Consider the following 20,787-nt stretch of genomic DNA (forward strand, 5'->3'; position numbering starts at 1 on the left):
AACAACCTTTTACAGACATGTAAGGTAAGGTTGCGTACGATAAATCCTTGTGGTTTGGGCCTTTCGTGGAGGCCCCATGCATAGTGGGAGCTTTAGTGTACCGCGCTGTCTTTTTTTTTCCTCATTTTTTGTATTTGTGTGTGTTTTGCTTGGCTATCGTTGGTTGAGTCCTTTTGAGGATGTGGAATCAAAGTCAAGTCTTTTATCCCTCACATTTATATTCCTGTGTGTATGTGATTAGTTTCTTTTCTTTTAGTGGGGTTTGGATTGACTTATATTTAGTTGCTTTTGGCTTTTAAGCACGTTTTAATTGTCGCGCTCTATTGTTATTTTTGTATGCCAATTCTGTACGAGCAAATATAAATGTTGTGGAAACAACCTTTCATAGACATGTAAGGTAAGGTAAGGTTGCGTATGATAAATCCTTGTGGTTTGGGCCTTTCGTGGAGACCCTGCACATAGTGGGAGCTTTAGTGTACCGGACTGTCCCTTTTTTTCCTTTTTTTTTGTGTGTGTTTTGCTTGGCTATCGTTGATTGAGTTCTTTTGAGGATGTGGAATCAAAGTCAAGTCTTTTATCCCTCACATTTATATTCCTGTGTGTGTATATGTGATTAGTTTCATGGTAGTCTCTATGTAAAGCATTATATCAGTCCGCAGGATGCGAAGGGGTAGGGCGACGGGGCCGGATGAGATACCGGTGGAGTTTTGGAAGTTCGTTGGAGAGGCTGGTGTAAGGTGGTTGACTGCATTGTTCAATGAAATTTTCAGGACAGCAAAGATGCCCGAGGCGTGGAGGTGGAGTACCATGATCCCCCTCTATAAGAATAAGGGGGACATTCAGTGTTGCAATAACTATAGGGGGATTAAGTTACTGAGTCACTCTATGAAGATCTGGGAGAGAGTGGTCGAGGTGAGGCTGAGACGGATAGTGTCTATCTCGGAAAATCAGTTCGGATTTATGCCCGGCCGCTCGACGACGGAGGCAATTCACCTGGTACGGCGGTTGGTGGAGCAATATAGGGAAAGGAAGAAGGATTTGCACATGGTGTTCATCGACCTAGAAAAGGCGTACGACAAAGTCCCCAGGGAGGTGCTTTGGAGATGCTTGGAGGTGAGTGGAGTACCGCAGGCATATAGCAGAGTAATTAAGGATATGTATGAGGGAGCGAAAACCCAGGTGAGGACGGCGGGAGGAGACTCAGAGCATTTCACTGTCCTGACAGGATTGCATCAGGGATCTACTCTTAGTCCCTTTTTGTTTGCGCTAGTAATGGATGTGTTAACGCGGCGTATCCAAGGGGAGGTGCCGTGGTGTATGCTTTTTGCAGACGATGTAGTCCTGATAGATGAGACGCGAGGGGGTGTGAACGACAAATTAGAGCTGTGGAGGCAAACTCTGGAGTCTAAAGGGTTCAGGGTGAGCAGAACCAAGACAGAGTATGTGGAATGTAAGTTTAATGACGTAAGGCGAGAGAATGAGGTAGTGGTGAGGCTAGAAGCGCAGGAGGTAAAGAAAAGGGATAAGTTCAAGTACCTCGGGTCCGTGATCCAGAGTAACGGTGAGATTGACGAGGATGTCTCGCACCGTATCGGGGCGGGATGGATGAAGTGGAAACTTGCATCGGGGGTGCTGTGTGATAAGAAGGTGCCGCCCAAGCTTAAAGGTAAATTCTATAGGGTGGTAGTCCGTCCGGCCTTGCTGTATGGAGCGGAGTGTTGGCCAGTTAAGAACTCCCACACCCAAAGAATGAAGGTGGCAGAAATGCGGATGTTGCGCTGGATGTGTGGACTGACCCGAAGGGATAGAGCTCGGAACGAGACTATCCGGGAGAAGGTTGGGGTGACTTCAGTGGAGTGTAAGATGCGGGAAGCACGATTGAGATGGTTCGGACACGTGAAGAGGAGGGGCATGGATGCCCCGGTCCGTAGGTGTGAGAGGCTAGCGTTGGATGGTTTTAGACGGGGTAGGGGTAGACCGAAGAAGTACTGGGGTGAGGTGATTAGGCGGGACATGGAACAGTTACAGCTTACCGAGGACATGACCCTAGATAGGAAGGTCTGGAAGACGCGAATTACGGCAGAGGATTAGGGCCTGTTCGGGTCGCTAATGTAGGGAGGTAATTGGTGGGGGTGTATTCCTGGTATGATTCCGTATTCAATGTTCTGTTCCGTGTTCCGTGTTCTATGTTTGTTACGAATCTGTGTGCTTTCCTCTGCTTTATATTCCTGCATTCCTGCTTTACTCTGTTTTATATTCCTTATGGCTGCAGTATCTATGTTATGTCATCTGCTTCTGTGCTGTACTATGTGTTTGTTTGATATCTCGTAACTTGAGCCGGGGGTCTTTCGGAAACAGCCTTTCTACTTCATCAGAGGTAGAGGTATGGACTGCGTACATCTTACCCCCCCCAGACCCCACAAAGTGGGAATACACTGGGTTTGTTGTTGTTGTTGTTGTTGTTTGGATTGGCTTATATTTAGGTGTTTTTGGGTTTTAAGCGCTTTTTAGTTTTTGGAGGTGTTTGACAAAGATACAATGTGCTTTTAAGCGATTCACTTCAAGCTAAAAAAGTATAAGCCAAAAGTCAAAAGTTGGTTGCTACACACTTTTGGCGTTTAGCTTGTAAGTCACTTAAAGAAAGTTAATTAAACGCCCCCTTTATTTTGATTTCTGGCTTGCTTCAATGCTATACATGAGAAACATGTTTGTTTGAGATACCATGTTTTCGTCACAAACTAAACATGAAGATCTTGGAATCATAGCAAATGTGAACCAACCACCACGATTAAGTGTGTTTTAAGTATGTATAACCGTGTTAAAAAAAGCATGAATCTTTATGTCAAGACTTCATTATTTTAAACCTTTTGCCTGAATTTAAGATATTTTGATACTGCACTACAATAAACTCGACATGGGTTTCTTTTCAATATCTGTTAGTTCAAGTTCTTAGGTATTTTAAAATGGTAATTTGAGCTCTTAAAAGGACTGAAGTTTTTGGTCCTATTTTCGGTAGAATCAGAACTTTTTAATCTCCTTCTGGAGTTTTTTTTTTAAAATCATGAGCCTTTTGGGATTTTGGCCATTGTTAGAAATAAGTGATCTCTTTTCTATTTGGAGATACTTTGGGCTTACTTTTAATAAATGTTTAGAACTTTTCTATTTGGAGATGATTTGGGCCTTACTTTTTATAAATGTTTTAGCACCTGATTTGAATAAATAAGAAAAGTATATACACACACGCATATCTTTTTGGATCAAGTAAAAATATTTTCATTCATAAACATACCAAAACGGCTGTATACTCATGGGAAAAGAAATGTCAGATCTCGTCATTGATTCAACTTACTAACCAGTGGCCTACCCGCGTAGCTAATACTTGCATTACCACTACCTGCAAAATGGCCCCTAACACCCAAGGAACATTCCATCTCTCTATACCGATTCCAACTCTTCCTAATAAATCTCCTGTTACCCCTCTCCTCCACAGGTCCAAAGATGACCCCCATAACCCCACTCAATCCCTTCACCAATTTTTTAAACCGCACACCTAACATGAACCCTTCTGCACTTCCCCAGGCTGAAATATAGTCATCATACTTCACTCATCTTCCTACCCACCCATTTCTAGTAATGTCATCTGTCAAAGACTATTTTTGTTTCTTGAATTCAAATCACATCTGCTCCCACTTCCTAACTACTGTAATAATGGCCCTTTTGTTGGGGTCATTCATTGCCACGGACTCTAGTTGATGATTTTACAATCCATCAAACACGCTACATTTCCCCAACCCCCGAAGTCCCCTTCTCCAAATCCTTTCCTGCTTCCTCATTTCTCCTCCATGCATCAAAATTATACCCCCCTTTTTTGTGCCTTCACAGGTAACCCTTTCTACTTTGTCAATTCCTCCCCCCACCCCCACCCACCCCCACATGTATATCCCCTATTGGTTGTCGATCAGTGCAATTTAATAGATCAATAGCTCTTTCCTCCCTCCTTTCATTAGGTCATCCCCAAGAATTTCCTGAAGTTTATGAATTTTTCTTCCACCCACTATGAGATATTTCGTTCCACTTCCATGTGTATGCTGTCTCTATTGTGTTTGGAATATGTGTGTCGCTCTCTTTATGTAATCCTCTCTGTCCAACCCCTCAAAGTGCAGTGCCCCTTAGACACTACATTTCTTTTCCCTCCATTCTATCCTTATGTCTGCTCTATCCTAGCTCTAGTGTTTGACAACATGTGGCAGTCTTCGTTTAAGCGGATGGCTAGGGTGAAGGCAAGACAGTATTAATATCAAAAAACACGACAATGAATCAACTAACTATACGAAAAAAATAAGATGCTCAAAATTGAAGAAGATTCTGTATTAGGTTTCTGGCCAAAACATTAAACATTGGTATGTCCGAGTTTTCCTCTTTACCCAGGAAAGCACTAAGCAGTACTAATTAGACATTAGGTTGAGAATTGGTGAAGCCGATGGTTTTGAGTAGAGTTCTTGTTGTAGTGTTGCTGCTTAATTCGTTTGATTTGTGGTAATTTTCCATTCTTGGGTGATGATGCACGACTCCATCTCCCGTGTTATACCATTACTTTTCCAATGTTGGTATTGTGGTTGAAGAATTATTTCCCTTGGTAAAAAGAAATTGTTATGGGGTTTGCACGTCTGCAGTTTGAGTTCAGTTGCTTTTTCCCTCAGCGAGTAGTGTTGGGGGTTTAGTTATGCGGTGCTTTCATTTCTGATGTAGTCGGATTATGTTTGCATCTTCTAGTAGGACATTTACATTCTTTGATGATACTAATTTTTTTTTAAGGAATTACTGTTCTTTTGTTTGTTTTGCCTTTTTACCATTTCTAGTTAGCTCTCTTAGATGGAATTGTTATTTTCTTAAATTATTTTAGAGTATTTCATTCTTGGAATATTCTCATGTTCTTGGCTTGTTATGCATATGTCTTTTGGATTTTACTACTATATACCTATAGTTGTTTTAACTCCATTATTAATTTAATTATAATTAAAATTAAGGCATTTAATGTTGCACATTTTGCATTTCAGGTTCAGCTGCAAAAGAATTAGCAACTTGGTGAAACCTCTTAATAAACGTCATCTTAGTGAAGCGGTCACTATAGGATCGTCAAGGGCGAAATCTGTGTGGTAAAATAGAGGCCTTGATAGGAAGAGGAAGCAGGTCTGTGAGTAGAGACAATTATGGCCTTGGTTGAAGCAGTTAAAGCAGAACCTTTAAAAGTGCTAGAAAATGATGAGGAAGTTGAATTTGTCTGGGGTAGAAAGAGAGGTCTTGGTGGTAAAAGAAAGGAGGTACAGTTTTATGAATCTTTTACCTATGATGGCATGGAATATGCTCTATATGACTGTGTATACATGCACAAGGAAGGTGAACTTCCTTACATTGGTAAGATCATAAAAATATGGGAAAATCCAGACAAGTCTAGGAAGATAAAGATTCACTGGTTTTTCCGTCCATCAGAGATCTTGTATCACCTGAAAGATGTACAGGTAGCTGAGAATGAAGTGTTTCTTGCCTCTGGTGAAGGCACTGGTTTGGCCAATGTTAATTCTTTGGTGAGCGTCATAAAATTGCTTTTATTTCATTGCATTTTCTGTCTGCTTTTACTTGGAATTAACTGTGCAGAATTACTTAAACTATCTCTTGACCAACTCCTTTTTGTTAGAGGAGTCCGATTTATGGCCACATTTTATCCAATATATATCTATTTATGTCCACCTCGTCCATGTTAGTAAAACTCCATTAGCTCTTGTGTAATGCCTTCTGCTTGTTTCTACTTGATTTCAGTGAATCTTCCGTTGAAGATGGGCTTCTTGTTGAGGGGATAAGACAAGTAATTAACTTGGAACCGATGTTATTATTTGCCGAAGCTTGATAATGATGAGTTTTTAAACTAGATGCTGTTTTCTTACTTACATAGTGGTTAATGTGGTGGACGATGAACAATCAAGCAGTAATAGCTGATGATGATAAAGTAGATGATCCTGTAACTATAAGTTCTTTTCTGTGAATTGTGTTTAAAATGATAGTTAGGAGAGACAAGCAAATCGATCTCTCCTATATTTCTGCTCAATGCCAATTCTGTCTCCACTATCGGAAACAACCTTTCTACTTCTCCGGAGGTAGTAGTATGGACTGCATACATTTTACCTTCCCCAAACCCCACTATGTGGGAATACACTGGGTTTGTTGTTGTTGTTGTGCCAATTATGTCTCCAGTTGCACGGCTACCGCCTCACGAAATTTATCCTCTTCATTGATTGAACAAAGGATTAACGTTTGAGCTTCCTCTTTCTAAATATCTTTTGCCTAGGGTAATTTTTGTTGACCTAAGGAAGGGAAGAAAGAATGGGAATGATTTTGGGGGGGGGGGGGGATTGTTGCTCTAAATAAGTGACGAGATTTCGAAAGTGAAATGTAGGATGAAATGAGTAAGATTCTTAGAGACAAGCTCCATCTTTTGCATGTTTAGTGCGAAAGCATCAATTGCAATTGTGTTGCCTAATCGTGATATAAAGTTATTGTTGGAAGTATGGACGTAGAAGAAATGAATGAGAAGGAAAATGGGAAGGAGGAAAAAAGAAATTTAGAAATCAAAGTCAGGGAGGGGTCTGATTAGGTTTGGGAACAAAGATGAGAATTCAATATGTTTTTCTTTGCTATATTGTACAAAGTGGCTGTCCGACCGGCTATGTTGTATGGAGCGAAGTGTTGGCTAGTTAAGAACTCCCACATCCAAAAGTTGAAGGTGGTAGAGATAAGGGTGTTGCGACCAATGTGTGGGCTTACTAGGAGAGATAAGGTTAGAAATGAGATTATTCGAGAGAAGATGAGAGTGACTTCGGTGGAAGACAAGATGCGGGAAGTGAGGTTGAGATGGTTCGGACATGTGATGAGGAGGTGTCCGGATGCCCGAGTACGGAGATGAGAGAGGTTGGCTATGGATGATTCATGCGGGGTAGAGATAGGCTGAAGAAATACTGGAGGGAGGTGATTATGCTTGTGTCACGACCCAAAATAGGATCATGACCGGCTCTAAGGAGGTTATAACTCCCAAGCAAGTCTCGTCAGTATTCTATAGAAAATCGTGCAGTTTCCCCTGTTTTTGGGCCTATCAAAAATTTTTCCTGTCTCAAATCCACAACTTAATAACTCAACATCACATAGACACATCAACCCCAACACAATATACCAAAATCCTTTAATCCCCAACACAATATTGGCTTTGCACGAAAGGGCTGGTGGCTGCCCTTGCCATCCTTCCCTTTTTAATCCCTAATTTCTTTAAAATCCTTTTTCTTAATAGATTAGGGGTAGTGCATATGGGCATAAGCCCATTCCTTTTCCCTTTTTAATTAGTGGATGGGCTTGGCCCACTTTTCTCCTTGTTTTTTTTTTTTAAACAATTGCTCAGTATAAAAAAATATGATATGGGATATAACAACAGTTGCAGCTTACGGAGGATATGACCCTTGATAGGAAGGCGTGGAGGATGCGGATTAGGGTGGAGAGTTAGTGGGTAGGTATGCATCCTTACTAGTAGGGAGGAGTGCTTTGTGCGGTGTTGTTCCTGTAGTCATAGTTGTCTTGTAGTTTCTTCTTCGTGGTGTTTTGGTGTTGGTGGTGATTTTGGATAGATAGTTTATAGTATTAATCTATGGGTGTCTTGTTTCTTGTATCATTCTGTTGTGTGTTTTTATGTTTTTTATTTGTTGTACTAGTGTTTGTCCTGAGCCGGGGGTCTATCGGAAACAACCTCGCTACTTCATTTGAGGTAGTGGTATGGATTGCGTACACTTACCCTCCCCAGACCCCACTTTGTGGGAATACACTGGGTATGTTGTTGTTGCTATAGATTATGTTCACCAAGCATTAAGCACCAATGCTTGGTAAAAATACACATAATAAACACCTCCAGACGAGCGTGGAAACCAGTTATGCTGACGTGGACAACAAATCAGTTGTCGTACGACTTCATCGCTCTTCAGATTCTTTTTGACTTTCATTGATTGTGGGTGAATAAGATGAGCAAAGTGAAGAAACAGGTCCTTTGCAGTAGACTTTGCGAGAAGGCCGTTGATCAAAGCAAAGCAGATTCCAAGTGCATAGAAGGATCCGTTGAGGAATTAGGATTTTGACTAATCCAATACGCAAGGATCAAGCAGAATATCAAAACTTCACCATATTTGGATGCATGGTAGAGGCTTTAGAAAATAGTAGAGAAAACAATGGCCAAACACATAAAGGAGGACCAAGTTAAACTAGGATTAGAATCTTGGATTCTTGATCTAATACTTGTTGAATTGGGAAAACAAGAAAAACCATCTACTTCTATATATAGCATCAATGTTATCCTTGTGAAGATGAGAGACTCTTTGCTTGTATCTTCTTCTTGAGAGAGAGTTAACTGGTAGCGACAAAAGAACTTGTTCTTATCGAGAATTATTTGAAGCTGTTCTTGTTTTCTAGGTTGATTCTTCAAGTTTATTTGTAAACCTTTACTTTCAATAGTGATTTGTATTGGTGTTCTTTTGGTTGTAAAGGCTTTAGCGTTTGGGTAGAGTTGTTGAAGAAGTTGTCCTACAATCAAAATGTATTGTACAAGGGGGAATATGTGCTATAGTGGTTAACTCCTTGGCTAGTTGCAACCTAAAACTTGTATAACTTAAATTTAGTGGTAATTTAAGAGATAGAGATCGTGGTTTTCTTACTCACGGGACAAGATTTTTTCCTTGTAAAATTCTTGTGTTGATTTACTTTATTTCATACTTTTTGTAGAGTTGCTGAAGAACCTGGTTCTTCATTACGTATGTGGAATCATAAACTAACAGTTGGTATTAGAGTGGTTGTTTCTAAAGGTTAACACCACTAACAGTTGGTATTAGAGTGGTTGTTTCTAAAGGTTAACACCTAGAAACTTCTTGAGATGGCTGCACCTCTAGGAGTATAAGAGGTCTATCAATCACAAGGTCACCAATCTTCATTGGCGAACATTACTCTTGGTGGTAATTAAGAATGGAAGTTTTTGTAACTGCCGAAGATCTAGTTATTTGGGAGGCAATGCAAGCTGATCCAAACACCCAAGGAAGCAGGGTAAAAGAAGGTAAGCAAGTCCCAGGATCAACGCTCAACATGCAAAAGAGGATGTCAAAGTCAGTTAAAAGCCCAAGCTAAGAAGATACTGGTTGAGGGTATTGAACTTAAACATAAATGAACAAATCTCTTATTCCAATACAACAAAACAAATATGGGCACATCTTGGATCTAAGTAAGAATGCCCAAGAAACAGTCGAGAAAAGAGGAAGCATGATACAATGGTTGAAAGGGATGATCCTGATAATAGAAGCAGGAACCAGGTCCCTAGATGCAGAACAACGTATGGGTAAACAAACAATGTAGTAACAATATTTTGAAAGCCATTGAGAAAATTTCTCAAGTAATGATGAGAGCAGAAAATTAAATAGGATAAATACTCCATGTTGGCTAATGACTAACCCCTTCTCAGAAACGATCCTAGCCTTAATGACCAACTTTGATCTAGCAACTGAAGATCAAGACATAAAGGCTAAAGTGATAAAAGGAATCAGGTTCTGCTCACTTCTAATGATCGTACTGTCACAAATTGCAAAACAGAGAACCTGGTTCTTAAAGGTGAAAGACACAAAAATGTGTTTATAGAAGACATCATGACTCCTCAAAGAATTAGGTCATAAGCCTTGGTGCACATGAGAAACGACTCACTACTATGAGGCAAAAGGCTAAGACATGCAAGCCTCTCTCTGCTCAACAAGATGATTTCGAAGGACCCGGTTATTGGGTTGCCAACATCCTGGTTAAATGAAGGGTAAGGTGTGTGATGCATGTGTCAGAAGAAAATATGTCGAGTTCTATTTCAAGTCAACTCAACTTGACCACCAAAGCTGTTACATTTGAATCTATGGACCTATGAGGGTTCAAATTAGATGAGGAGAAAGGCAAACATCTGTGATTGTTGATGATTACTCTAGATTCACCTGGACCTTCTTTCTTGCATCCAGAGAGGAAACATTTGACCTATTCTCTAATTGTGAAGAGGTTGCAAAGAAAATTGAATGCTCAAATAGTTAGCATCAGATATGGTCATGGAACGAAGTTTGAGAATGCTTATTGAGTATTGTTAGAAACATGGATAGACCTCAATTTCTCAACTCCTAGGACATCTCAACAAGATCGTATTTTGATAAAATAGGACCTTCGAAGATACGAGAAGAACTGTTCCCATTGCAAGTGATGTTTCGAAGTCATTTTAGGTTGAGGCTGTAAATACTACATGTTACATCATCAATAGGTGCATGAGGAGGTCCTTGATCGAGAACACTCCCTATGAGATTTTATAAGGAATAAAGCCCCAGATCACTCATTTTAGAGCTTTTGGTAGCTATTGTTTCGTTCATAATAATGGGAAACAAGCTGTAGTAAAGTTTGATGCAAGGTTCTTTCTTGGGTATTCATCATAAAACAAGGTTAGAAAGTATCATGAATCGAGGAACGTGTCCACGTGATCGGAGACGAGTACCTGATGATGATGTCGAAATTGGACTTACACAGGGCTATAATGACGAGCCATCACTTGAACCCCTAAAGAACTTGGTCAAAAAGGTAGTCACAGAAAAAGAAAAAACCTAATCTTTGCGAGCTCTCCAAGATAAAAAGTCAATGGGAGAGAATTGAGTAGGCGAACGTCGAAAATAGACACAAGAAACTTAACAAGTATACAAGGAAAAACCTGGTCCCTTTATTATTTATGGAAGAAATTGGATATATAAGAAAGCACATCCAGTTGAGTGCATCATCACCTCTGGAGATTTCAGTGTAATGACTATATCCTAGGCCAAAATTTGTGTGCTTTCTCTGCTTATTTATGAATGATTGAGACCAAAAATAAAAAAGAGGCTCTTCAATAAGCTGACTAGGTTGCTACGTAAGAGGAGCTACATTAATTTTGAGAGGAATGTGGTATGACATTTGGAATCCAAACATAAAGTTAGGACAAAGGTAACATTACAAGTAAGAAAGCAAGACTAGTGGTACAAGGGCATGATCAAGAGAAAGGTATAGGCTATGACGAGTATTTTGCCTCAGTAGCAAGGATGGGAGTATATGTGCAACCACCTCTTAGATTGAGAGCCATGAGTTCTCCTGTCATGGTATACAAACTACACAAAGTTTTTTATGGGTTAAAACAAGCATTAAGAGCTTGGTATGAAAGAATAAAGATCATCGAAATTTCTTCTTGAGAATGGATTTGCGAGGGGAAAAATTGATAAAATCTTTTCTGTTGAAGCAAAATACAAGACTATTGATTGTGCAAAATCTGCTAATATATGTGGATTTCATCATTTTTGGTTTTGCAGACCAAGAAACTATGTAACGAGTTTGCCAAACTTAAAGGAAGCGAATTTGAGATGAGCATGAAGGGAGTACTAAACTTCTTTTATGGTTACAAGTAAAGCAGACAAGGAGGAGACAATGATTCATCAACAAAAATACCTGAAGGAGCTGCTCTAACAGTTTGATATGGACAATACGAAGTCCATTGATACCCTATAGCAACTGTCATTCGACTTGACAAAGAGGAACCGGTTCCTTTGGTTGGAAAAGGAGTAAAGGATATGATTGAGTCTTTGCACCACTTAATTGCAGGCAGACTTGATATTGTATTTAGTTTTGGACTTTGTGCTAGATTTCAATCGTGTCCGAAAGAGTCATGTGAAAGCAGCAAAGATAATACTAAGGTATCTCAAAGTTACTCAGGACGTGGTCTTTTGGTACCCATCAAAAGGGTCTTTTGAGTTGGTCGGATATGTTGATGCTGTCTACGCTAGATGTTTGGTAGATAGGAAGAGTACATTTTTGATGTCTCACTTTTTAGGGTCATAATTGATTTCATTTCATGGGCAACAAAAAAGCAAAACTTTGTGGCGTTAGCTGTTGCTGAGGCCAAGTATGTAGTTGCTCCCTCTTGTTGTGCGCAATATTAATGGATCAAGCAAACAACTTGAAGATTGGTGTAACAATTAAAAAGTTCCTATCTTACGTGATAATATTTAGTGTTGTGAACATGGCAAAGAATCTAGTTCATCACAAAAGAGCATAACATAGTGAAGGTTAGGCACCACTTCTTGAGAGATAATACAGGAAGGACCTTCTTATTCTCTCAATGACTAGCTGTCCTATATCTTGAATGATACTTTTCTATGATTCCAATAAGGGAAAGGTAATACGGATGGAGAAATATAACTCTTACGATCACTAATGATGAAAGAAACTGGTTCCTGGACTATTTATACTGGACAACTGCAAAAAGAACTAGGTCCCTGTCTAGTTATATGATTGAACCTGATCCTTATGCAAATATCTGACCAGGTTCACATAACTTAGCCACGTACTTGGTTGCGATGAGTGCAAGTTTAGTTCATGAAAGACTTAGGTAAGAGCACAAATCTTGCTAAGTCATGTCGATCAACATGAAGATGGTTCTTAGGTTATGTTTTTGTTATGGGTTTGTCATTATCAAAAAGTTTAATTATTGTGCTAAGACCAATGAGCTATAGAGAACTGCATGTATTCGCGAGAGCAATGTGAGCTAGGTTCTAGGCTAATAAAATGAAGTTTTGATGATTAACAAATGAGTAGTATGGTTTATTTCTTTACGTGAATTACGAATCATATTGGTGTTGTTTGGTATTCTCGTTGTAGAGGGTACTCCTAATAGTGGAAAATCTAAGGGCTCATTTGTTTGCACTTAATGGAGGTCTAAATCTGGATGGTTCAAACTTCAGACCATTAAGTGCATTTATTTTTATTAAGATTTTAGCTCTTAGTAGGTCAGAATAGGTCTTAATCATTCAGATCTAAAATCAAGGCTTGATAGTTTTGTCGAGGTATTCTGGTATTGGATAATATTCACCGCCACTCTATTCATAATCTTCCGTCATCACCACTAACCACCTCTGCTACCGCCACCATCGTCAACCACCACCCACCATCACAACCACCATCGACAACAAATATCGCTACCAACCACTATTGTCAACCGCTACCGCACCTAGTACTATTATTCTAATTATATTCACCGCCACCACCGCAGTCAATAGCACCACCATCATCAACCACTACCGGTCAATCCCTACTATCGACCAACTCATTTATCACAACTAGCATCACCGCTAACTACCACTAATACATCACAATATCCACATTCTTCAGCCGCCACCACCATTGTCACTAGTAACGCAACCTCTATCATCACTTTAACCACTACCATCGCTATAATTTATCTCTACTAACAACCATCTCCACCATCACAACTAACAACATCTCCAACTAGCACCAGCACATCGTCAACCATTATGCATTCATTTTTCAACCATCACAATCAACACCTCCAACTACGAACATCAAACAACGTCACATCACAACCACTACCACCACCACCACTATCAACCGCTACCATCATAACAATCACTTCAATATCAACCATCACAATTCACAACTATCACCACTAGCATTATTAATCACTAACATCAATCATTGTAAACCATCTCCACTATCACTAACAAACATAAATATTTTTTTCAATCAAATAATAATTTTGTTGTATTAAATTACATACTCTTTTGATATATAATTAGTTTTTTATTTGAATTGTATTTTTTATTTTATTATATATACAAATAATTTTTTTTGCACATTCAGATGTTGAAAAACAAAGTCTTAATCATTCAGTTTTCAGATCTAGAGACAACATCTTAATCATTCGGATGTGCATTAAGATTCAGACGTCTGAATCTTAAAAAAAACAAATGCAACCTAAATATGAATCTGTCCGTTTCTGAATTGGGCATATAGCTATTGTCGATATCATGTGCGTAATATTGTAACTTATCATATTCCTATCATTAGTGTGCTGCCTCATAACTGTAAGAGAGTTGGCTGCTTACCTCCTTGTTGATTAACTTGATCAGGAAGCTGTTGCTGGCAAATGCAATGTTGTTTGCATTTCAGAGGACAACAGAAATCCGCAACCCTCAGATGAAGAAGTTAAAGCGGCTGACTATGTTTTCTACCGTGTTTTTGATGTTGGAAATTGTACAATTTTGGACAAGATGTATGACAAAATTGGTGGGCTGGATGGTATGTGCCTCAGCTCCCTGGGTAGTCCTCTTTATGGTGTCTCATAGTATACGTTTCGGTTTTAATGGAATAATATAAAGTTGCTATTCGTTCCATTATATTTTGTTGTGTTAGTTTAATCTCTTATTTGCTTATATTTTTGTACAGTCAAATATGTTTTTAACAGGCAAGAGAGTCAAAAGGGCAGTCATGTCCTCAAACTTGCTTCTGACCAGAAAGATGACAAAACTGCCATGGAAAATCAAGCTAATGGGGAGTCCGATGGGCTAAAGCCTCAGAATTCTCCTGGAACTGCCAAAGCGAGTAATTTAATTGGAAAAAGTGATGTACAAAGTTCTTTGGTTAGACAGGATGTCTTACAAAGAGATACTAATGTTTTACGTGTCAATCAGGCAACAGCTAAGAAAGGGAATTCTATCCCTGGTGAGAAAAACTCACATGATTTAGGAGTTGCCAAACCTGCTGGAAAATCAGGCCATTTAGCGGGAAGAAGTGATGTAGATGCACAAAGTTCACCAATTAGAGGGGATGCCTTACATGGAGATGCAAATGATTCTCACATTGAGCTGCAACCAACAATGAAAGGAAATCCCGCTCCGGTGCTGACTGTTAACAGAAACACAGACACTACAGTTGTTCACATGCAGAATACTATAAGTGAAGAAAATGCACGTTTCATAGATAAGAATGACAAGGATGATGGAAAAGTTAATAAGCCTCCAGTAAAACTCGTAGAAGCTGGTGAAAGAGGAAAACCTCCAAAGAATCTCGGCATTCTGGATGGTATGCCTTCAAAACGAATAAAAGTAAATGGTTCTGAGACAATATCAGACGACAAGGGTGGGAACAGTGTACAGAACTCCAGTGTTTGCAGAAATGACAAAAAGATTATGGGATCAAGTGATGCTCCTTCTGATGAAAGAAAGAAATCTGATAGTAAGCTTTCTGGTGGACTGGACAAGAACGTGAAGATCCGAAAAGATGGTGCTGCCTTGGATATCAGACCTCCGAAGAAAACAAATATCGACTCTCATAAAGTAAAACAAGATAGTGATAAAAACATCTCAATAAGTAAACGTGTCGATAGTATAGACAAGTTGCCTAAACTATCTGCTGGAACATCCGCGAAGGAAGTTGAGAGAACGGAAGGCAAGAGCTTCGAAGTCAATCGGAGACCCGTTGTAGTAAGTTTTGCTCCGAGCAATGTCGTTTTCTTCCGAAGTTTATTTGTTGCCTAGATAATATTGCACATAACCTGTTCTACTTAAATCTTTTGTGATCCGGTGATGCTAGTTGTGATAAAGAACTAAAGCGTTCTTTTTGATGATACAATGGTGGCATGGATTACGTACTTCTCCATGCCAATGAGAAGATTCTAAACCTTCTCTTTGATTGCAATCAAGCTTATCAAGACGTAGCAAAATCTCTTGAATTGAAGCAAGCTACGTTTTACAAAATAACATTTCATTATATTTAGAGAGACTAACCTCAAAAAAGTTTATTAGTGAAGTTTGACCTATGCGAATTCTTACTCAATAAATTTTTGATGTAACAATAAAGAATGAGAGCTGAGTCCAATAATGGAAAGGTGTTGCATGACTAGGAATTGGAGGATATTGAAGAGTTCCTTCATAAGATATATGAGTAACCCATTGGTAATGAAGGGTAAGATAGGATGTATGTTGGAGTAGATGGGCAATATTTTAATTGTGAGAGTCCATCTTATGGGGAGCCATGCACAGTTGGGGAGTTGGGGATAAGAGGGTTAGATGGGAATAGAGTATTGATGCCAAAGCTACTAAGAAAGGGTAATTCTCTCCCCGGTGCATCATGAAATTCTGACGGTATTTGAGGAAAATGATATTCATGTAGTAGTACATTGCATATTCACATCCTTGCTGGGGAAGCTTTCACTTGCAAGGTGACTTAGGTGAAGTGAAAGGTAATAAAGGTGATGATCCATGGTTCAAGATCACCGTGGAATAAACAAGGAAAATAGGACATTTTGAGAACAATACTTCTACGTACATTTGGATCGTCTTAAATGAAAGGAACACAAGAGCGCATCGTTCACATAAAGGGAATATTGGGATTACTTTGAATTCTTTTCTTTTGTGTATATCGGTTTTGGTGTAAATAGAGGATTACTAATTTCTAGACTTGATTGGAACAATCAGTTTGAAAATTTTGGTTGAGCCGCTCACTCGGCTTTTAAACCGATTTAACACCTTTGGTATGATATCACAGGGACAACTTTTGATTTATTTTTAAGAAAAACTAGAGAATTAGGCACCCAAGGGTGTGGTAGTGGTCAGTGAAGTGGAGTTAGTTGTGTAAGGATGTAGGTTTAAATAAAGACGGAGACAAAAATATTAAGTGATTGCTTCCCATTTGTCTTAGACTTGGTGGACAAAGTTAGTACCTATTGCCGGTAGGAGGTGGCAGGCTAAGTTGCTCGGACTCTTCAAATATGTCTATGGGTGTGTGTTGGATCCTCCAAAAATAGTGTATTTTTGAAGGATCCGACACGGGTGCGGCAACATTTTTGGAGAGTCCGAGCAACTTAGGTGGCAGGTACTCTATGGAGTTTGTCGAGGTGCACAAGCCGGCCCTGACATCACAGTTATAAAAAAAACTAAAGGTTTGTGATAGGCTAAATATTTGGTTAGGCTAAATATTTGGTTCTTATATTAATAGTTATTTGTATTTGGATTAATTTAATTATAAATAAAGGGATTATCCATACAAAAAAATAAAGGGAAAAAGGGCAAATTTACCCTTTGACTTTGCGATTAGAGTGGATGTACTCCTCGTTAAATGAGTGGTGCATATACATACCGTTGCCGTCTTATCAAATAGTGCTGATATACCCTTACAGTCTAACAAATGGTGCATATATACTCTCATTTTCAAACAAATAGTGCAAATTTATCTTTTTTCATAAATAGAACAACAACAACAACATACCATAGGGTTTGGGAAGGTAGGTGTACACAGTCCATACCACTACTTATGAGATAGAGAGGTTATTTCTGATAAACCCTCGACTCAAGATAAGACAATCTATTCAAGGAATAGCAAAAGAACAAACAACAAACGATACAACATTCTGAAATGATACTAGTACTATAGCTACTAATACGGATAACAAAGTCCTACCTACTAGCACCGACTCACTCTCTCCTACTATCCATCTACCCTAGTACGCCTTCTCCACACCTTCCTATCCAGGGTCGTGTCTCCGGTAAGATGAAGCTGCTCTATATCATGTCTAATCACCTTTCTCCAATATTTCTTCGGTCTACCTCTACCTTCCCTGAATCCATCCCTAGCCAACCTCTCACCTCCGCACTGGGGCATTGATGTCCCTTATCACATGTCCGAACCATCTCAACCTCGCTTGTTAGCGTCTAATAACTCCTAATGAAATGGAGACTCGTTTTTGGAGTCTTGGATGAAAGAGATACTCATAGGACTCATAATTTTGTAAAAACTTAGTGTCTAATAACTCCTTTCGTCCTAATTTATGTAAAGATGGTTGATTGAACACAAAGTTTAAAAATGAAAGGATGACTTTTGAAACTTACAACAACTACATAATACTAGTGTATGCTCACATAGTAGGGTTAGGGAGGGTAGAGTGTACACAGTCCGTAAGAGAAAGGTTGTTTTCAATAGACCCTCGACTTAAGTCAAAATACAATCTTGAAAAAGATGTAAAAGAGGTAGAAAAGACGATGAATAAGTAGCAACACAACAAACAAATAGTAACAGAACGATACCACCTCAAAATTATACTGTAAGCAAACTACCCAAAACAACACATACATCATAAGAATCCAAGAACAAAAAACTACAAGCATAGCACTATGACTGCTAATAAAGATAACACATTTACTTATTAGCTTGAACACACTCCGACCTCCTAACCTTCTACCTTGATTCGCATTTGCCACACCTTCCTATCTTAGGTTAGGTAGCTGCAACCATGTTATGTCCTGTTTAATCACCTTTCCTCAATATTTCTTTGGTCTATGTCTACCACTCTGGAATCCATCCATAGCCAACTTCTCATACGTTCGTACTAGATTATCTGTGCATCTCCTCATCACATGCTCGAACTATCTCAACCTCGGTTATAACATTTTTTCTTCCATTTCTAATTCTATCTCTCCTAGTCAACCCACATATCCATCGCAACATACCTCATCTTTGACACCTTCGTCCTCTGGATATGAGAATTCTTGACAGACCAACACTCTTTTTACAACATAGCTGGTCTAACGATCACTCTGTAGATCTTTCCCTTAAGTTTAGGTGGCATCATCTTATCACACAAGACTCCAAAAATGAGCCTCTATTTCATCCACCTTACGCTAATACAGTGAGTGACATCCTCGTCAATCTCTCTATTTTCTTAGATAATAGACCCATGATATTTGAAACTACCTTCCTTTTAAATGGCCTTCATATCAAACCTCACCTCCTCGACAACCTCTTGCGTCACCTCGCTGAACTTGCACTCCAAATATTCAGTCTTGGTCTTACTCAACCTAAACCCTTTAGACTTCAGGGTCTGTCTCCAAATTTTGAACTGATTATTAACTCCTTCATGAGTCTCGTCAATTAAAACAACGTCATCCTCAAGTAACATATACCATGACACCATCCTTTGAATTTGCCAGCTAAATGCATCTATCTCCAAGGCAAATAAAAAGGGGCTAAGGGTCGATCCTTGGTGCGCAACCCTACTAATACTGGAAGTGCTTTCGTTCGCCTTCTACAGCTCTTATACATGTCTTGGCTTCCTTGTATATGCCTTTAATTAACCTAGTATACGCTACCGATACACCTCTCGCCTTCAAACACCTCCATACCTCCATAGAACCTTCTTGGGACTCTGCTGTGAGCCTTTTCTAGGTCGATGAACACCATGTGTGTGTCCATCTTCCTCTTCCTATATTGTTCCACCAATATCCTTATTAGATGAATGACTTTTGTATTCGATCGAACTGATTCTCAAAAATAATTATGATCCTCCTCAACCTCAAGTCCACCACCCTTTCCCAAACCTTTATACTGTGGCTTAACAACTTGATACCTCTATAGTTGTTGCAATTATGAATGTCACCCTTGTTCTTGTACTCTATCTTCAATCTTTGAGCATCTTTGACATCCTAAAATGACATTAAGCAATTCGGTCTGATAACTTGGTCAGCCACTACATGCCTACTCCGCCCGTGTTCTTCCAAAACTCTACAGGAATCTCGTTTGGCTAGTCGCTATAAATAATTGATAATTATAAGGCTATAAATTATTTCATTAAGGATATCTAATGTGAAGTTAAATGTCAAATTGTTACTAATATAGAAAGGTGACTAAAAAGGAAAGAAGTGCCACATCAGTTGGGACAAAGGGTGTACATTTTTCTAAGATGGGAAATTATGGTGGTGTAAAAAAATTTGTGCATTTCCCGTTTATCCTTTTTGGTTGACCAAAGAAATGGCTTTACTTATTGCTATCTTGTGTATGTGATTTGATAATAATGTGATCATCCTTTTTCGTGTTCCTGATTTTCTGGTATAATGATTTCTTTCTGATATCTTATATTTAATTTAGATTCATATTGTCTGTTGTGAGATGATATTAGATTATTGATATAGTATGGTAGAAATTTATGTTGTTTCTCTTAATCATGGCTGCAAAGCAGTTGGTTTTGTTTTTGATCTTTTTATTAAAATATCTAACTGATGCATCCTACTTTCTTGTGTATTACAGGGGTCGAGCACGTGGTTTAAGGCACCTGTAAGTGATCCTATCCTTGGTCGTATTTACTTGGCCAATTAAATCTGATACACTGATATTTCTATATGTAGCTTGTCTCGTGTCATTACTATACGTGGAATCTTTTGAAGTGGCATATATTGTGACCTATTTGAGCTTAGAATTGTATATTTTGTTAATCTTCGAGTGTTTTATTCAATTAAGTTCTTTCCCCCCGTGGTTGCATGGCCTAGCTAATTAAAGATCAAGTTTGGTGGCTTATGTGTTGATTGACAAGGATGAGTGACCGCAACGTGTTGTCATGGAAGAAGTGTGACCTCAACCGATTTTTTTGATCCATTTTTAAATCCTAGGTCATTGTTTGGCCTGTTCGTTTATTACCATAGAAACACATTCAATAATAAGGGCGAAAAGTTATGCTTAGGCTACTATTTGCAGTGGAATGAAGTGGGGTTTTGGGGGCATTTATGGTCCGGTGGTTTTGGGTGGGGGTGGGGGTGGGGGGTGGGGAGTGGGGGCAAAAGAGAGCCTTTTGGGAAGAATTAGGAGAAGGTTTAGGGAGGTGGGATATTCCTTGGGTGCTAGGTGAGGATTTTAATGCCATTAGATTCCTATGGGAGTAGGGTGGTCTATAGGGCAATGAAGGAGTCCTCAGAGTTTATCGATTACCATGCTCTTGTTGATTTTCTTTTGACAGGTTAGAGGACTCGTATTGTAGATCGAGACTAGATAGATTCCTTGTGTCCACTTCTTGGGAGGAGCTGGCTCTCAATGTGATCCAGGTTCCTCTTCCAAGAT

The 20,787-nt window shown here is 39.1% G+C and overlaps 1 protein-coding gene across 2 annotated transcripts in view; it reads left to right on the forward strand.

Moving 5' to 3' along the window:
- LOC107847731 (protein ANTI-SILENCING 1) overlaps positions 1-20,787 on the forward strand; it is a 34,070-nt gene that overhangs the window by 1,937 nt on the left and 11,346 nt on the right. For both annotated transcript variants that reach the window (XM_016692178.2, XM_047400046.1), the window contains 4 exons: positions 5,058-5,585; positions 14,037-14,205; positions 14,353-15,389; positions 19,984-20,010. In XM_016692178.2, the coding sequence (XP_016547664.2) occupies positions 5,211-5,585; positions 14,037-14,205; positions 14,353-15,389; positions 19,984-20,010 (1,608 nt within the window). In that variant the 5' untranslated portion in view covers positions 5,058-5,210. The remainder of the gene's footprint in view (positions 1-5,057; positions 5,586-14,036; positions 14,206-14,352; positions 15,390-19,983; positions 20,011-20,787) is intronic.

This window comes from Capsicum annuum, chromosome 11 (genome assembly GCF_002878395.1).
Source record: "Capsicum annuum cultivar UCD-10X-F1 chromosome 11, UCD10Xv1.1, whole genome shotgun sequence".
Lineage (NCBI taxonomy): Eukaryota > Viridiplantae > Streptophyta > Magnoliopsida > Solanales > Solanaceae > Capsicum > Capsicum annuum.